This window comes from Carcharodon carcharias, chromosome 13, assembly GCF_017639515.1.
Source record: "Carcharodon carcharias isolate sCarCar2 chromosome 13, sCarCar2.pri, whole genome shotgun sequence".
Lineage (NCBI taxonomy): Eukaryota > Metazoa > Chordata > Chondrichthyes > Lamniformes > Lamnidae > Carcharodon > Carcharodon carcharias.
The window spans coordinates 32,557,121-32,576,395 of record NC_054479.1 but is presented as its reverse complement, the minus strand read 5'-3'; the positions used below and the strand labels follow the sequence as shown (position 1 = coordinate 32,576,395).

The 19,275-nt window shown below is 39.2% G+C and overlaps 1 protein-coding gene across 4 annotated transcripts in view; it reads left to right on the top strand.

The window, feature by feature from the left end:
* The window catches only part of ift81 (intraflagellar transport 81 homolog), a 104,716-nt gene that overhangs the window by 9,738 nt on the left and 75,703 nt on the right, over nucleotides 1–19,275 (top strand). For 3 of the 4 annotated variants that reach the window (XR_005944920.1, XM_041203436.1, XM_041203435.1), the window contains exons 4-7: nucleotides 1,075–1,255; nucleotides 1,480–1,569; nucleotides 15,171–15,236; nucleotides 15,573–15,683. Coding sequence is in view for 3 of the 4 variants with exons in the window: in XM_041203436.1 (XP_041059370.1) it covers nucleotides 1,075–1,255; nucleotides 1,480–1,569; nucleotides 15,171–15,236; nucleotides 15,573–15,683 (448 nt within the window). In the remaining variant the exon portion in view is untranslated. The remainder of the gene's footprint in view (nucleotides 1–1,074; nucleotides 1,256–1,479; nucleotides 1,570–15,170; nucleotides 15,237–15,572; nucleotides 15,684–19,275) is intronic. The other variant, XM_041203437.1, reaches the window with a different exon arrangement.

The following is a 19,275-nucleotide window of genomic DNA, read 5'->3' as shown; positions in this document are numbered from 1 at the left end:
TCTATTCACCTCTGCAATTGGATGTCTCCTGTACTGTTTAAAACTATATGTTACATAATTGTACACATATTCAGCAGTAGGAGCTAGTCATCGTGTAACACTGTAATTAATTTGGGAAACTCCAGCTGTTAATCAGCATTAGAAATTGCCTTGGTAAGGAAAGAAATGACCTAACCAGGAATCTGGTAAAAACTCTTGTTGTCTTTGTTTTAGGAACCCAGTTTCAGATATATTATCCCCTGTTTGGATGCTCCATTTATTTGTCATGTACCAGTCATCAGCTGAGAAGTTCAGCAAATGACTAGCACTGCAACTGATTACTTGAATTGTGTAATTTTTTTCTTATCTATAAGGAAACACATGAGGGTAAATCTTACAATGCTGATTATACTTTAGATGCAGCCAGCACACTTCAAAAAATATCAGGAACTTGGGGTTGGCATTTGTTCATTGAAATTATTGGACAGAAAATTGCAGGCAACATGCCTGCAGTTTTTCAGTTTGTGCCAGCTACAAGGTCCATTGTATAATCTCTACTTGCTGCTTCCATCTGACATCTGGGCTGGCATATGGAATTGCAGGCACAAGTGTTGAATCACTTTGTCTAATTAGGGATTTTTGGAAAATATGTTGAAAATTGTTTCATTCTTGTAATCAAGCTCTACATCTATTAAATGTTAAAACAAATTTTTTAAAAGAAAGTTTTCCTTTATTTTGTAATCTGTAATGAAGTGCTTTGAGTGGACTATGTACAATATTCAGTTAGTCATTGTCAATTTTTTTGCAGAAAGTTCAAGCGAAATATTGCTTTATTCTCTAAATAGGAATGAATATTGATGTAGGATAGATTATATTAGGATTATTCAAGGTAAATCAAGTTATTTTGAAATGTCTTTAATACAAAGATAAAAGTTAGCATATTGTAAATTTATGTAAAGACATTAGCTTCCTCAGTTATTCAAGTAAATGTTGCAGCATGAAACCACTAAGATAATTGCGATTAAATTAGATGGCAGACTTTAAGGTGTGGTTGTTTTGAGAAACTGATTGTCCTTTTGTGGATCACCCCTCCAGGAGTGCCTTTCGACAGGGTCTGGTCACTGGGAGTAAACCTGTAATCCATCCCATTTTGCACTGGCTTCTGCAGAGGACCAATGAGCTTAAAAAAAGAGCGTATCTAGCTCGTTTCCTTGTCAAGGTGGAGATCCCTGCTGACTTTCTGCAGGATGATGTGGTGGCAGACACTTATCATCAGGTTTAGTCATTATACCTTTAATCATGAATGATTAATATTTCTTGGCATGGATGTTTATTTCTCTAGGAATATTGTTTCTTTAATTTTAATATTAATTTGATCTGAAGTTTTTTTATATTTATAAAACTGGATTTAAACAGTTTCAGACCTCCTTCAGTTTAAATCTAGAAAATCCTGAAGTTAGCAGAAATATTTTTAAGAATTGTTCTGGTTTTTGTTTGCAGTACGAAGAATTGGTGGAAGGGTTCAAAACCTTGCACAGGGAATGTGAACAGCTGAAGAACTGTGGTTTTTCAACTGCAGAAATAAGAAGGGTAAGCAGTAAATAAATTTCTGCAAAGGTGCAAAGACTTATTTTACAAAGATATTTGGTAACTTCTTACATGCAAGAGCATTAAATGCAATTAAGTTGAGAACTTCAAATGTAAATAATTCTATTAATATTTGAAGACCAACTAAACAATTTTGTCTTTATTGTTCTTTTAATGAAACTATTTTGAGCGTGCCGTAATGTAAATTGACATCCGAACATATGAATTAGGAGCAGGAGTAGGCCACTCGGCCCCTTGAGCCTGCTCTGCTATACAAAAAGGTCATGGTTGATCTGATTTTAACCTCATATTCCTGCCTATCCCTGATAATGTTTCACCCCCTTGCGTATCAAGAATCTATCTACCTCTGCCTTAAATATATTCAAGGGCTCTACTTCAACCACCCTTTTGAGGAAGCGAATTTCAAAGTGTCTCAACTTTGAGAGAAAAAAAGATTCCTCATCTCCACCCTAAATGGACATCCTCTTATTTTGAAACAGTGACCCCGAGTTCTTGACTCTACCAAAAGAGGAAATATCTTTTCCGCATTCACCCTGTCAAGTCCCCTCATGATCTTATATGTTTCAATCAAGTTGCCTCTTACTCTCCTAAACTCCAGCAGCCACAAGCCTAGCCTGTCCAGCTGTTCCTCTTAAGATAGCCCTGCTTCTAATGTGTTTACACCTTTCCTTAAATAAAGAGACCAATACTGTACACAGTACTCCAGATGTGGCCTCACCAATGCCATATATAACTGAAGCATAACCTCCCTACTCCTGTATTCAATTTCCCTTGAAATAAACAATAACATCCTATTAGCTTTGTTAATTATTTGCTGCATCTGAAACTAACCTTTTGCGATTCATGCACTAGGATACCCAGATCCCTCTGTAATCTCTCACTGTTTAGTTTTTTTTATTCGTCCTGCCAAAATGAACAACCTCACATTTTCCTACATTATACTCCATTTGCCAGATCTTTGCCCACTCACCGAACCTATCCTTTTGTAGCCTCCGTCAGCAAATTTAGCAACCATACCATCGGTCCCTTTATCCAAATCATTTATATAAATTATAAAGTGTTGAGGCTCCAGCGCTGATACCTATGGCACACCACTCATCACATCTTGCCAACCAGAAAATGAGCCATTTATGCTTATTCTGTTTCCTGTCAGCCAGCCAATCTTCTATCCATGCCAATATGTTTCCCCCTTATACTGAGCTTTTATTTTCCACAATAACCTTTGCTAAGGTACTTTATCAAATGCCTTTTGAAAATCTAAGTACAGCACATCCACTGGCTCCCCTTTATCCACAGTACCTGTTACTTCTTCAAAGAACTCCAGTAAATTGGTTAAACATGATTTCCCTTTCACAAAGCTAGATTGATTCTGCCTGACTATCTAAGTGTCCTCTTATAACATCTTTAATAATAGCTTCTAAAAACTTCCCTATGACAGATGTTAAGCTAACTGGCCTATAGTTTCCTGCTTTCTGTCTCCCTCCCTTTTTGAATGAAGGAGTTACATTAGCTATTTTCCAATCTAAGGGAACCTTCCTTGAATCTAGTGAATTTTGGAAAATTAAAGCCATCGCATCAACTATCTCACTAGCCACTTCTTTTAAGACTCTAGGATGAAATCCATCAGGACCCAGGGACTTGTCAACCCACAGTTCCAACAATTTGCTAAGTACCACTTCCCTGGTGATTGCATTTTTCTTGAGTTCCTCCCTCTCTTCCAATTCCTGATTTACAGTTAGCTCTAGGATGTTACTTGTATCTGTTATAGTGAAGACTGATGCAAAATATCTATTCAATTTATCTACCATCTCCTTATTTTCCATTGATACTTCCACAGACTTACTTTCTGTTAGGACCAATGCTCACTTTAACTCTTTTAAAAATATCTATAGAAACTCTTACTGTCTGTCTTTGTTTCTAACTAGCTTTCTCTTGTACTCTAATTTTTTCCTCCTTATTAATCTTGTAGTTATTATTTGAGCGTATATTCCGACCAATCTTCTGACCTGCCACCCATTTTGCATAATTATATGCTTTTTCTTTAAGTTTGATACTATCTTTAACTAATTTCATTAACCATGGATGGTGGATCCTCCCCTTGGAATTTTCTTTTCTTGTTGGAATGTATCTATTCTGCGTATTCTGAGATATCTTCTTAAATGCCTGCCACTGGATCTCTGTTGACCTATCCCTTAACTTAAATTGCCAGTTCACTTTTGCTAGCTCTGCTTTCACGCTCTTGTAATTGCCCTCATTTAAGTTTAAAATACTAATTTTAGAGCCAGTCTTCAGTTCTACAAACAATGTAAAATTCAATCATATTATGATCACTGCTATCTAGGGGTGCCTTCAGTGTGAGGTCAATAATTAATCCTATCTCATTGCACAATACCAGGTCCAGAGTAGCCTGCTCCCTGGTTAGCTCCAGAATGTGCTGATCTAAGAAAAAATCCCAAAAACATTCTATGGATTTGTCATCTATGCTACCTTTGCCCATCTGGTTCTTCCAGTCTAATATGTCGGTTAAAATCCCCCATAATAATCATGCAGCTTTCTGACAAGCTCCCACAATTTCTTCTTTGATACCCCTTCCTATCGTGTGATGATTGTTAGGGAGCCTGTACACCACTCCCACAAGTGACTTCTTGCCTTTATCATACTTCATCTCTACCCAAACCACTTCTATATCCTGGTTTCTTGCACTTAGCCATCCCTCTCTATTGTGTTAATGTCACCTTGATTAACAGAGCCACCCCTCCACTTCCTAGCCTTCCTAAAAGTCACATACCTTTCTATGTTCTGGTCCCAATCTATCCCATCCTGTAGCCATGCCTTTGTAATGGCTATTAGATCGTACTTACTTATCTCTATTTGTACTACTCAGATACAGAGCCTTAATTTTGTCCTTATATTATTTTTGTAACTGCTAGCCCTATCTATTGGTCTACTCTTAGACTCGTATTCTGCCCCTTCCTGTCATGGTCTGTTTATCATTTCCCAAATTAATACCTTGCTCTCTTACCTTGTCTCTACTCTATAATTTATTACATTTTCCCACATTTGATCCCTTTCCCCCACGATCTAGTTTTAAACCCTTTCTACTCCCCTAGTTAGCGATTCGCAAGAACACTCGTCCCAGCATGGTTCAGGTGTAAACTGTCCCAAAGGTACAGCCCCCACTTTCCCCAGTATTGATACCAGTGCCCCACGAACCAGAACCACTTCTCCCACACAAGTCTGAGTCATGCATTCATCTCTCTAATCTTATTTTCCCTGTGCCAATTTGCACGTGGCTAGGTAATAATCCAGAGATTATTTGGTACCTAGCTTTTCATACTGCCTATGCAGAACCTCTTTTCTTCTCCTACCTACGTAGACCACAACGACTAGATCCTCCCCCTCCCACTGCAAGTTCCTCTCCCAGCCCTGAACAGATTTCCCAAACCCTGGCACCGGGCAGGCAACACAGCCTTCTGGAATCTAGTTCTTTGCTGCAGAGATCAATGTCAACCCCCCTCACTGTCCCCTACAGCCACTACATTTCTGTTTGCTCCCTCTGCTTGAATGGCTTCCTGTGCCATGGCCAGCCTGCTAATCCACCTTGTAGACCTTGCTTTCGTCACACAGGTTGTGAGCACGTCAAACCTGTTTGACAATTGCAAAGTCTAAGGCTCCTCCACTACTTTCTGCTCAGTCCCTTTACCTGCCTCATTCATGGACACATCCTCCTGTCCCTCACTGCTGATCAAACAGATGACCCTGTTCTAAGAGGTGTGACCGACCTTCTGCAACAAAGTGTCCAGATATGTCTTGCCCGCCCTCATGTTGTACAGTGTCTGCAGTTCGGCTTCCAGATCAATAATCCTAATCTGGAATTCCTCAAACTGCTTACACTTTCTGCAGACATGTTTGTCCCGCATAGCCTTAGTGTTCAAAAGCTGCCACATTCTACAGCTGCAACATAACACCTGTCCTATCATTGTTGTTTATGTTATTTAATTTATTTAATTTAATTACTTAATTAATTTATAGTAATTCCTATGTATGGTACAATTTACTGTGCTTATTGAATGCTAGTACCACTGGTAAGTAAAAGTTACACATTTATTAATAATGCAGGTGTGTGTTTTAGGTATTTACTTCAATTATTTTATTTTAATTTTAAAGTTTTAGTTTTATTTTATTTATCGATCTGCCTTAACTCCTGTGTCCTAAGATGGCTATTAACGCGCTGCCCCTAACAGTAAGCATTTACTGGCCAATCAACTTACAAAAGTACGATGCCTACACTAAAACCCTAGGAACAGAATAAGTCTTAACCACTTACTAGATACTCACCAAACAGCTAGCTAGCTTCTCCAACCAATCAAATTGCCTCTTTGCTGTGATGTCAAATAATTGTTTTCTCCGCTTTCCTGGCGGCCTCTACGCTAGTGCTTATTTCGATCTGCTGGCGGCCTCTCCCCTTGCGTTGATTTCGATCTGAATCTATTTTTTTTCAGCTATTCTATAGAGAGTAACATTATTCTAGCTACAGTTATTGAGTAATTTTTGCATGGTTTGCCAAATTCTCTTGATTGAAGGTATAAGGTATACCTATGACTGAAAAGAAAAGAGATAAATGTAGTTAAAAGCAAAAATACCTGGAAAAACTCAGCAGGTCTGGCAGCATCTGCGGAGAGGAACACAGTTAATGTTTCGAGTCTGTATGATTCTTCAACAGAACTGTAAAAATAAGAAAGAGGTGAAATATAAGCTGGTTTAAGGGGGGGTGGGGTGTGACAGGTAGAGCTGGATAGAGGGCCAGTGATAGGTGGAAGAAGGCAAAAGAGAGATATGGAAATCCTGTTGGAGAGAAGAGCAATACCTCTTCAAGGTAGGCATTAATCACTGGCCCTCTATCCAGCTCTACCTGTCCCACCCCATCTTAAACCAGCTTGTATTTCACCTCTTTTCTATTTTTCCTAGTTCTGTTGAAGAGTCATTCGGACTCAAAACGTTAACTGTGTTCCTCTCCGCAGATGCTGCCAGATCTGCTGAGTTTTTCCAAGTATTTTTATTTTTGAGATGTATGCAGTGTCAGCTTCGCTCAGTTGAAAGCACTGTAGATTCTGGCCCCACTCCAGGATTTAATAACATTTTCTGACCTTGGACTGGGCTTAAGCAGAAAATCTGGTCCTTGACTAGACTGATAGCTTTTTAACTGCATTATTGGAGTTGACTGTCACAAGATAATTATAAATAAGGAAAGGTATTCATCCCATTTTGGTTCATCCATTCAGAAGCATTTTACTTTTCACCTTTTGTAGCATTTAATGGTTTCTTAGATGATTCCAGGGATTTTTGTTTCCAGTGCATGAAAGTCTATTCCACACATTAATCATTCTTTGAATTTCCTAAAATTAGCATTGCTTGTGTCATTTGAAGATATTAAATTGAGGTTTCATCAATTTGCCTGGGTAGTCATTGTAAATAATAAAATGGATTTTTTAGACAAGATGGGAATTCTGCTGGCTGACACTACTGCCTTAACCATTGCCAATCCAGCAAAAGATAAATCTATCATTCATCTGATTATTTGTGCGATCTTACTGAACATAAAATAGCCATTGTTTTTGTCTACAAAACAATAATGACTGTAATTCAAAGCATCTAATTGCTTATGAAACGCTGAGACTTTTCTGAGAGATGGTAAGGTGCTGGTATAAATATAGATTTTTGTTCTCTTTCTTTTATTGTCTATGAAATTGAGGCACAGCTAAGGTTGGAATTATTTTATGGTGATTGCGGCGTGGAAAACCCAGATCCCATTGTGTCTTATAACCTGAATATTTGATTTATTTCACACAATTTCATTTTTATTATAAGTTATTCTCCTAATGCATAGATCCTTGAAGGCAGCAGGACAGGTAGATAAGGTGATTAAGAAGGCATGCAGGATACTTGCCTTTATTAGTCGAGACATTGAATACAAGAGCAGGGAGGTTATGATGGAGCTGTATAAAGCATTAGTTAAGCCACATCTGGAGTACAGTGTGCGGTTCTGGTCGCCGCACTTTAGGAAGGATGTGATTGCACTGGAAAGGATGCAGAGGAGATTCACTAGGATGTTGCCTGGGCAAGAGTGCTTCAACTGTGAAGAGAGACTAGATAGGCTGAGGTTGTTTTCCTGAGAACAGAGAAGGCTGAGGGGGGTCCTGATTGAGGTGTACAAAATTATGAGGGACATAGGGTAATTAGGAATAAACTTTTACCCTTAGTGGAGGGGTCAATAACCAGGGGGGCAGAGATTTAAGATAAGGGTCAGGAGGTTTAGAGGAGATTTGAGGAAAATTTTTTTCACCCAGAGCGTGGGGGGTATTTGGAACTCTGCCTGAAAGGGTGGTGGAGGCGGGAACTTCTATTTCAGAAGTATTCAGATGAACACTTGAAATACCATAGCATACAAGGCTACGGGCCAAGTGCTGGAAAATGGGATTAGAGTAGATAGGGACACGTTGGGCTGAAGGGCCTCTTTCCCATGCTGTAAAACTCTGATTCTATGACTTAATGTGTTTCAGACTATTCGTATCTCCAAGTTTAGGAGGTGGGAAGGCAATTTATTTTTGGGCCTTTGTCAATGTTGCTTTCTGACTGAGTGCAAGGAGAAATTGAAATCCCTCTGTGCACAATTTTGAGTGGGCCAGTTAACATTTTTTTTGCACCAAATTCATGTTTGCATTTTTTAAGTTGGTGTAAAGCGTAAATCTAGAACAGGTAAAAGTTAAGAGATATAACAGATTTCAAGCAAGTACAAAAGCAGGGAAGGTCAGTGAAGAGGGAAGATCAAAAGTAAAGGTCGAGCGAAAAGCATGAGCAATTAAATGACAAATGACATGCTGGCACAAGGCAAAAGGAGTTGGTAATGGGACAAGTAAAGGAGAGAAGATATGAATAGGAATAGCAAAATCATCAGTAACAGCTGCCGTCCGACAAAAGAGTTCAGAGGTTACAATCTGAAATTGTTGAACTCAATGCTTTATATGGTCCATCTACAACCCTTTACTTCTTTTCTTGTCTTCTGCCTTCATTTCTGAGGATAGGCTATCCACTATTAGCTTTTAACATTTTTTCTTTCTACAGATGCTGTCTGACCTGCTGAGTGTTTCCAGCATTTTTCTCTCTTTATTTTGGATTTCCAGCATTCATAGTATTTTGCTTTTATTAATCATACTTAACATAAAGGATTGTGGAAGAGCAGCTGTGTCCTGTGTCTCCATGGTACAACTGTTCTTGTGCTTAAATGGTGTGCTACTCAGACCAGCAAATAGATACAGTAAATTCATGCCATTTGCGGGGGGCTTACATTCCCATGGAACTTCGCAAACTGAAATCGTGAATGACAAACATACTTTACAATGGGAGTCAATTAGATAGGTTCCAGCCTTCCTAAAATTTTACATGTATAAAGAATCAAAGGCAATAAAAATTGTTTTTACTAAATTTAAGAGAAATTTACTGGAGAAATTGTTTAATAAAGAAATAAAACAAGAGCAATGTAAAATTTGTCACACACACAGTCCAGTACTTGAGGATGAAGGGAGTGGGTGAAGTGCCTAATATAGATGTTGATGTGGATTTAAAAAAAAATGTTACTTTTGACTGCCTTGCCTTTTGTGTTTCAATTTTATAAAGTTCTTGGTAAGGCTCAATACCAATGTCAATCACTCTATGAAAGGCAATGCCTTTTCCTATGTTTGTATTATTGTCTGTCATCTGTTTTTTAAAAAATCTTCAGCTGATCTTATGAAGTCTGCCATCGTCTTGGGTGTGGAATGAGCTCCCTTTGGCTCTTCTTCCTGCTCCTGTTTAAGTTCACTCAATATCATTAGGTCCGCCAATTCTTCTGTGGAGAGTTCCTCTTGTTGAGACTGAAACGGCTCCTCTACTTGATTTGTGGCCGATTCTTTAAATCCTTCCCTTGTAACTTGTTTTGCCAACTCAACAATCTTGGCTACTTCAGTGTCCACACTAAGGAACCCTGTGGAATCATTCACAGCCTCAGACCAAACTTTTTCCAGCAAGCAATTATAGTTGATTCTCTAACCTCATCCTTGGAGTACTTAATTATCCCTATTGGCTGTAAGGATGTTAAATTTCTTCCAGCAATCTCAATTGTAGTTGAAGGGTTTGTTTCCATAAGGTTGAGAATGTGGCTGAAACCTCTGTGGGTGTAGTAAGCTTTGAAGGATGTGATGACCCCCTAGTCCAATGTTTGGATAGGGTGAGGTCATATTTGGGATTAAAAACAAAATTTCAGTGTCTGGATGGTTATCTGCAAGAGTGTGGATGTCCAGGTGTATTGTCAAGGATAAATCAGATCTTGAAGGACAAGTTCTTTTCCCTCCGACAAGTCCTGATCTCATGTAGAAAGCAATTCTCAAACCAATCTTCAAATGCTGCTGCTGTAACCCAGGCTGTGTTGTTAGCCTTCCAAAAAAACAGTAGATGAGATGTACTTTTCCCTTTAAGTGCTCGAGGGTTTTCTGACAATAAACCAACATTAGTTTACACTTTCATGTACCAATGTGGCTGGTCTTAAGAGTGTTAGCCTGCCCTTTGCAGATTTAAAACCAGCTGCTGCCCTTCTAACAATGGCTCACCTTTGTTGCTGGTGCTCCATCCACGTGTTTAGTAACTTCTACACTTCTTCCAAATGTGGATCTCTCCTACTCACAAAAGTTAACCTGGCAGTAGGGGTGTAGTGCCAAATTTTGAGGTGCAGGAACTCAGAGAAAATGTGTTGGCAATATCGTTTCTAAATTTACTGTTACATTGTTTCCTATGCGTTAATCATTTGAGTCCCCAAAAATCAGTAAAACTATGGTTTTTAAGTGAAAAATATTAGTGCCGAAAGGCAATTTATTCTGAACAGTGGTATTTTGAATTATTAGTCTTTAGCATAGTTAGAATTTCATTATGCAACATTTTAATTATTTAATTCAAGCCTATTTAAAAACATGAATTACAGAAAACTTTACTTACCAAAATGACGCTTCACAATTTCCAGTGGGTCAAGTTGCACATTTCTGCTAAAGGAAGAGCGATCTTGTCCTTGAGCCCTCTGTCGATTGGTGACATCGCAGTCAGTTTGTGACATGTGGTGTTGGATTCCAATACGTCAGGAGGGCAGCCCATGTAGTCTTGCAAATATAAGTGTTGATACCCAGCTAATGAGAAGTCTTGATTGTGTTGGTATTATAAGTAAGTTCATTTGACTGAGTCCTCACTCGCATTCTGCAGTGGAATTACTTGTGTATAATTTAGTAATGGTCGTGAACCATGGAGAATGCGTTGTTCAGCTTCTACGTAACCTCTGAATGCATTGATTACAGAAGTAAATTACAATTTTAAACCAATTGCAGAAAGAAGATATTGCCAATTCTCAATAACCTGATGGCACTTCAGCTGGCCAATAGTCTTGGTCAAGAATTTGCAATTGGTCAATCAATGATGCATAACTGGATTGGGCTTGAGAAGCTGACCAAGAGCCTTACAATGACATGGTTTTGAACAATCGATTTTCTAAATTATTAATGAGACTGGTAATAAACTGCTGATAAGTAATGCTGATAATCTTATTGCTGCTCCTTGACAAAACCTTTCCAAACTTTCCCTGTGTGACTGCAACTTTGGCCTCAAGAGTTTTTGTGCCAGGTTACTCTTTCAGTCACACAAAACGCGCATGCTGCAAAGAATCAGTTTGTCTACATACCACAATCATTGTAGTGCATTTCTGTAAACACTGAGAGCATGCCGAGTTCATGTAATGTGTCATAGCTAAGAGCTAAGTCTAAGAGAAACTGTTTCAAAGAAATTCTCTTTAACGGACCCTCATAGGTTTTCCTCTCAGAGGGAGACCGTGTTTCATCTTTCATTGCCATTTCAAAATGAGCACATAATGCTTCATAGTTGCGCCAAACTGTTTGAAATGAACTTGCCACCCATCTGGTGCTTAAAATGCAGTCTGTTTTGGAAATCGAATTCAGCAGTGCATTCTGCCAGTTACCTCTGATTGAAAGATGATCTGTTATACACAGTATAATTTGTCTATAAATGAATGGAAACGGTTCACTCCACTAACTTTTAAATTCTATGATTTAGGCAATGCCAAATAATAATATCTGGGTATTGCTTCATAAGTCTGTTGGCTACAACTGATTTGGTGCCCATCATAACAGTTGCTCCATCACAAGCAAACACTACACGATGCTGCTTCAGGTAGAAGTCATCAAAACCATGTTTCTCGAGATGTTCAAGAAGATACTTTTGATCTGGAAGTTCAACCTGAAGTGTGGATCATCCTTCTTATCACTTTCACATTTCGGGTAAACTGCTAGACTAGTTTTGCTACTTAGACTTGTAGATTAATCAATAAGAATCAAAATTTTACCCTCTATTACTTTGATACTCTGGCACATTTCCCTTCTCATCTCAGTAGCTATGTGGCCAATAATTACTGCAGCCCAATTCCCACGTCAACACCATTTTCGTTTTGAAGTTCCAGCAAGCCAGAGTGGTCAGAGTAAGGTCTGCTGTTTTGACCTAAGTAGTATGCCAAACAGAAAACTGCACAAGTTGCCTTTAGATGAGATGCGTTCAGGTTGTCACAAATCTTTCCAAGAGTGTCTTCGTTTGCTTTTTCAGTGACACGTTGTGCAGTGATGTGAGCTTGCGACAGCTTGTGTTTTTTTTTGAGAGATTTTAAACTTGCACTCCAGTTGGATCCATGGTATGATACTGGTACAAATGCCATTCATTTGAAAGACTCAGTCCCCTGGACGTGAAAACTGATGTTACCAATATTTGCACGTTTTACACCCAAGTTTTTCGCCCTAACAGTATATCCAAGGATCTGTCTCTTTTTCCCTCTTCCACATTTCCTCTGTCCACACATCTGCACGGGGATACAGACCTGCCACTGTATCAGGAGGTTATGCTTTTTTTGTTTTGCAGTCATTGTGTTGTTATCAGGCAGTTGTGAAGGTTTATTTTTTTTCCCCCCCGGACTATGCATGTAGCAGTCTCTTGGACTTGGAGATTTTAGAAATTGTCTTGTTTTCTGTGGGAAACTGTTAGCAATTCACTCACATTATGGTCTCCTGTTTACTCCTCTTAGTCAGATCTCACTTGGATAACTGGCCAAATATCTGGCAGTGTGACATAAAGGTTGTGGAGCTTGTTGCAACAACAATGAAATATGCTGTGTTGTGCAAGAGGAAACTCAGAGATCAGATTTTGCTCGGTGAGGGTATTAACGGATATGGAGCAATGGTGAAATTAAAATGCAGATCAAATATGTGGCAGAACAAGCTTGTGAGGGTGATGGGATTGGCTTACCCCCTGCTCCTATGCCCATAGAAGACCACAGAATTGTTGTCATTAAACAGGGAATTATTTCACTATTTAGAAGAAATTCAACTATAACCGACAGTTACAATAGTGGCTGGTGTTAATGTCTCTGTGATCAGCTATGTAAACAGGAATTTGTTACTGAGAACAGGAGATTGGTTGATTATGATACATCTCAAGCAACAGTCTTTTCACAGACCCTAAGCAGCTAAATTACCACTTGACTTGAGCAGTATGACTGACTAAAGCTCATAATCAATTATGGAGTCCTTTTGTTAAGAACCCCAAGAAAATGCAGGAGAATACAATTTACCACTGAATATTCTAGTTTGAGCTGCCATAATGTATTTAGGTTAAACTGAGCGAAGTCAACTTCAGAAGCAGTTGCTTCTACAGGAGACACTTCAGAAGTTCCAGCCTGTTCAACAAATAAATTAAAACACAGCAAACAAGGCAATTTCTAAAATCACCCTATCTTTTCTCCTTTTAGCTGTATATTTTTCTTTCTACTTACTTGGGTCTTTGTTCTGTCTGAGTTATGACTGAGGCCTTCCTCCCTTCAGGCTGGCAGTGAGTAGTGAGTAGGTCAGTGGATTTTAGGCCATTTTATTTTTATAAGTTGTTAACCTGCCACTTTGAAAGTTGGGCATCGGCGGGGAAAAAAAGACAAAATATGTAGACATTAAACAAGCGCTGACTGGGGTGCAATGCAATGGTGCCATGAACGTAAAGTAGTTTTGATGTGTTGTTTACCTCCAGGGTTTTAATCGTATCTTCTGCAATTCCTTTGGATTTCCACATACACTTGAGCTTCACCCTCCAGGCACACTTTCAGATCTTTGGCCGTGAGAAACAGAACATTGCTGCTCCAAAGGCCTGCAGTAAGGGATCACCAGCCTTTGGCTGCCTCCTTGGATCTTCACTGCCTTTTTTCAAGCCCGCTTTGCTTCAAGTCTGCTCCGTGCAGCTTTCTTTAACTTGGATCCTTTTTCTCTGTTCTTGTTGTTTATCCTGACTGAATGGGATCGATCTCTGATCCCTATTTTTGTCCCTTACCTGGGACTTTACTTCTGGGACCTCCCCTGTGTCCTGCTCCATGGGACACCTTCTCTATCATGGTGCCCTGTTCAGGTCACCTAACCTGTAATTTTGTGTTGTTTCAGTTCTTTATTTCCTTTTCTGTGCAGGACTGTTCCCTGACCTGAGGAACGAAAAAACACTTGACTGTGCATGTGCAGCCAGTTCCCAATGCATGCGTGAAAGTCCCGAGAGCTGCCAGGAAATGTAGTTCCTGGCCTCCAAGTTCCTGATCTCTGACTTCTAGTAACAGTTCCTCGGGGTTCAGGAATCATCACAAAAGTAAACAGGAGAAGCCAGAGCGGTGCTCTGGTATGCTCCGGCAGCATTACACCAGTGCCTGACAGTACGACTACCAGAGATTGCTAACACTGACCCCTTTATCTTCAAGCTGCCTAATATACCTCATTGTAGATTCATTGATACCGTATCCCCTGGCCAGCATGATAGCACTAGTATTGTTTTTCAGTCTATATAATATTGTCACTTTTTGGGAAAGTGCCATCATTTTTTTTAGGATGTTTCTTGCATGGTTCTGACTCGCTCCTTTTTAAATTACAGGCTTAGAGATACCAGCTTAAAAATTGCCCAGATACTCCACTGTGATCAGGAATTAAATTGCAGCAACAAGGGTGCAAACAACGGCAGACAGTGCGCCGTGCAGCGTGCACTTTCTACTGCAGGAAATGCATGGATGCCATCCATTTTTTAAGCTTCATTTTTTTTCAACTTCTATCTTTTATTTGTAAAACTGCTGATAAGTGAACACTTGGACTGGCAATGGGTGACCTGGTGTACAAAGACTTTAGTGCAGTTAAGCTTATTTGTGAAGGAGGAAGTTGTGAATGGCAGGACTTTGTTATAGGCCTGTTTTTCAAAATAATAACTGCAAATAAAAGAAATACCTATTCTCAGAATTTTTCAAATAAAGACACATCATATAGACTATTGCACCTGATTTTTATATATATTTATATAGATAGATACGTAGATATATAGATGTATATATGTAGGTATAGACTTTAGTTTGGAATGTTATGCTTAAAACCTCAATGTGTTAAGACGCTTAAATTAAATAGATAATAGATGGCATAATGTTTGCTTTGGATTTGCAGGATATAAATGCTATGGAGGAAGAGAAGGATCAACTTATTAAGCGTGTGGATCGCCTAAAGAAAAGGGTATGATACAGTTATCTTGTAAGGATATTGTTTCTTTGTCCACAGTTTGATGCATGTCATATGGAAAAATATAACCTGGATTGAAGCATCATGTTGCCTGCTTAAGGAAGGCATTGAATAACACATTTAAGTAAACTGAGACATGCTGGGAGAGTTGCCAACCTCTACAAGGAGTTGCACACTAAATGCAGGCATGTTGATTTGATTGGTGTGAATTCCATGCTGTCATCTGCAGCTGCTTATTGATGGTAAAAGGAAATCACCTGTGAAATAGGAACTTGGTCATATTTTTTTCAGATGCTGATAGTAAAAGCAATGTTTACATGTTTTCACTAGGTGGATACAGTATCAAATCATCAGCGGATGCTTGAGATGGCAAGACAGCTTCGCGTGGAGAAGGAGAGGGAAGAATCTTTAATGCAGCAAAAGCAGGAACAGAAAAATCAGGCAATTTATAACTTATATAATGTATAAACTAGATATGGAAATATGTACTAGGTCTGGAATAGTTTCATATAACAACTATTTTTATTTATATAGTGTCTTTAGAACATTAAATGCCCTTGTTGCAATTAGCAGGAGAAAATACAAGTACTGAGCAGCATCAGTATGCAGTAGTTGCAGGGTGACTGAAGTAATGATTGGAGAGGTTTGAGCCTTTTACAAGTGGCAAGAGAGGTCATAAACTCAGTCTATGCACTTTAACTTTAAATGCAAGATTAAAACAGCTGCAAACGAGAGTGTAAGTATAAGGGTTGTCCAGGATGACGTAGTTACAGTAGAAAGTACATGGCAGTGTGTTATGCTTTGTGAGGTTGGAAAGTAAGCAGAGGTAGAGCTGTAGAGGGATTTTTAAACAAGGATTCTGAATTTAATGGATTAGCTGATAGGGGGCCACTGGAGGTTTTGGCCCAGATTTTGCAGGGGCCTTTGATGGCGAACTGTCATTATTTGTTGTCATTATTCCCCTGAAACTGACTGTAACATTAAGATTTGGCGCCTGGCAATCCTGAAGTCTATTACTCATTGCTGCACCACCAGCCCTGACAACAACACCCCACTCCTGAGCTAGCAATTGTTGGAATCAGTGGCAAAAAAGTTCCCCTTTTCTGCTCTCACTTCAATGTTAGAAACCTCATAAAAGGTTTGTACATCTTGTACAATTAGGTGTAACTGGGTTTTATAATGGTGATCAGAGTAATAACTAATGCTGAATTACAGATCTGGCCCTGAATTATTTTATTTATTTGTGTAGTGTTAATAAATATCTTCATTATGATTAATTAAATTTTTTAACTACATTTATTAATTTGTAATTTTCCATGATATTTCAGCTTCTATCATCACCCCGTGTACATGTACCAATTTTTATTTTGCTGTACATAAAATTTTTAAGTTATTTGATTTTAGTGCTTTTCATTTCCTAGTTGGCTGTCTGTGAGAATTCTTTAGTGTGATTGGCTGTGTGGACAGTTTGATAGCATCACTGCATCTTCAAACTGGGAATCTCCCTTAAACTGCACCCCAATTGTTTGCATGTCGAAAGAGTTATAATTCTCATCACCGAGATCAGCAAGGCTTTCTTTGAGGCGAGCAGCAAATGCTCTTGTTTGCCACTGACTGCAAATTCTGGGCCCTTACATCTATCAATTGTGGGAAATTTGGCATGAGACATTACTGTTTGCTGTAGAATGTAAACTTCCAATTCTTTAACCTCTAATTTCTATTTGAGATCCTGGACAACTGGATCTTCCAGAAGTAATAAATAGTTACAGCACCAAAGAAGGCCATTCAGCCTATCGTGTCTGTGCTGGCTCCCTGAAGAAGTAATTCACCTAGTCCCACTCTCCTGCCTTCTCCCTGTAGGTCTGCACATTCTTCCTTTTCAGCCAATAATTCGGTTTTCTCTTGAATGCCTCAGTTGAGCGTGTCTCCACCACACTCTTAGGCAGTGTTTTCCAGATCTTAACCACTCACTGCATAAACAGTTTTCCCTCATGTTGCCATTGCTTCTTTGCCAGTTACCTTAAATCTGAAACCTTTGGTTCTCATTCCTTCCATCAATGTGTAAACTTTTCCTCCACCTACTCTGTCCATATTCCTCATGATTTTGAGTACCTCTAACAAATCTCTCCTCAGCCGTCTCTTTTTTTTGAAGAGAACAATCCCTGGGTTCATTCTCGTGAATCTTTTCTGCACCCTCTCTAATGCCTTCACATCCTTCCTGAAGCCCAGAACTGTGCACAGATCTCCAGTTGAGGCTGAATCAGTGTTTTATACAAATTTACCATAACTTCCTTGATTTTGTATTCAATGACCCTATGGATAAACTCAGGATGCCAAATACTTTATTAACTGCTCCCTCAACCTGTCCTGCCACCTTCAATGATTTGTGTACAAGTACACCCAGCACTCGGTACTCCTGTGCCCCCTTTAGAATTGTACCCTTTATTTTATATTCTCTCTCTATGTTCTTCCTACCAAAATGAAATGCTTCACACTTCTGCAATAGATCTCATCTGCACTTGTCTGCCTATTCTACCAACTTGTCTATGTCCTTTTGGAATTCTACACTATCTTGCTCCCAGTTCACAATTCTTGCAAGTCTTGTATTGTCTGCAAAGTTGGAAATTGTGCCCTGTACACCAAGGTCTAGGTCATTAAATATATCAGGAAGAGCAGGGGTCCTAATACTGACCTTCCTCCAGTCCGAAAAGCGACAGTTAACCACTACTCTCTGTTTCCTGTCACTCAACCTATTTCGTATCCATGTTACTACTGTCTCTTTTATCCCATAAGCTCTAACTTTGCTCACAAGCCTGCTGTGAAGAACTTTTATCAAATGCCTTTTGGAAGACCATGTACACCACATCGACAGCATTGCGCTCATCAGCTCTTTCTGTTATGTCATCAAAAAAACTCCAAGTTAGTTAAAGATGATTTGCCCTAAATGAATCCATGCTGGCTTTCCTTAATTAACTTGCATTTGCTCAATTGACTATTAATTTTATCATGAATTATAGTTTCTAGAAGCTTTCCCTCCACCCAAGTTAAACTGACTGACTTGTAGTTGCTAGACTTGTCTTTTACACCCTTTTTTTGAACAAGGGTGTAACATCTGCAATTCTCCAGCCTCTGGCACCAGCACTGAGTCTAAGGAAGACTGGAAAATTATGGCTAGTGCCTCCACAATTTCCACTCTTGCTTCCCTTAGTATCATTGGATGCATCTCATCCGGTCCTGGTGTCTTATCAACTCTAAGTGCCTAATTGCCCTCTCTTTGACCATGACCTGGGCAACATCTTCCTTGGTATAGCTAAATGCAAAATATTAATTTAATACCAGTTATGAATGCAATTCATTATATTTGTCTGAGTGCGTGATAAATTCACAGTCTATGGACATTGTAACATTTAAAGGTGCAGGATATTCCAATGTTGTTACAATAGTTCCTGCCTAGTAACAAAGGTGGGACTCTGGAGTATTTTGATAGGTTCCCCAGATCAGTTCAAGGGTCAGTGAACAGCTCTTCTTCAGGAAGTCAGTTTGAGGCAGTCTGCTAGTCAAGAAGTGTCACAGACACAGGGACTGAAATAGGCTCTGTTAAGTAAGCTTTAAAAAAAGGAAGCAAAGAAATAGGCTCCGAATTAAGGAAAGAGCTGCAGTTAGTTGTACTGTGGGCCATGGGACAAAGGTACCCCTGTGAAGTTGTGGTGTTCTGCTTGAGATTGAAACCCTGCGAGGTGGGCCATTGTTAAAGCCATCCAAGTGGGAGAGATAATTAGAGAGAATTCCAAGGCAGGAACTTCAAAGGTGCAGATTTGAAACCCTCATCAGAAAGATGAAGTTTCAGTGAGATTGGTTGACTCGCAGTGGGACTAACCTCTGGGTGATTTCTTGAGAAATCTGTGGACTCTGTCTTGGTTGCATATGTCATCTACTCTGTAGTGTGGTGTGTTCGACCACAGTTTGCCTGTTAATTCACATGTACCTCATACTTGAATGTTAGAGTATAAGATATATATTGTAAATTGTTTTA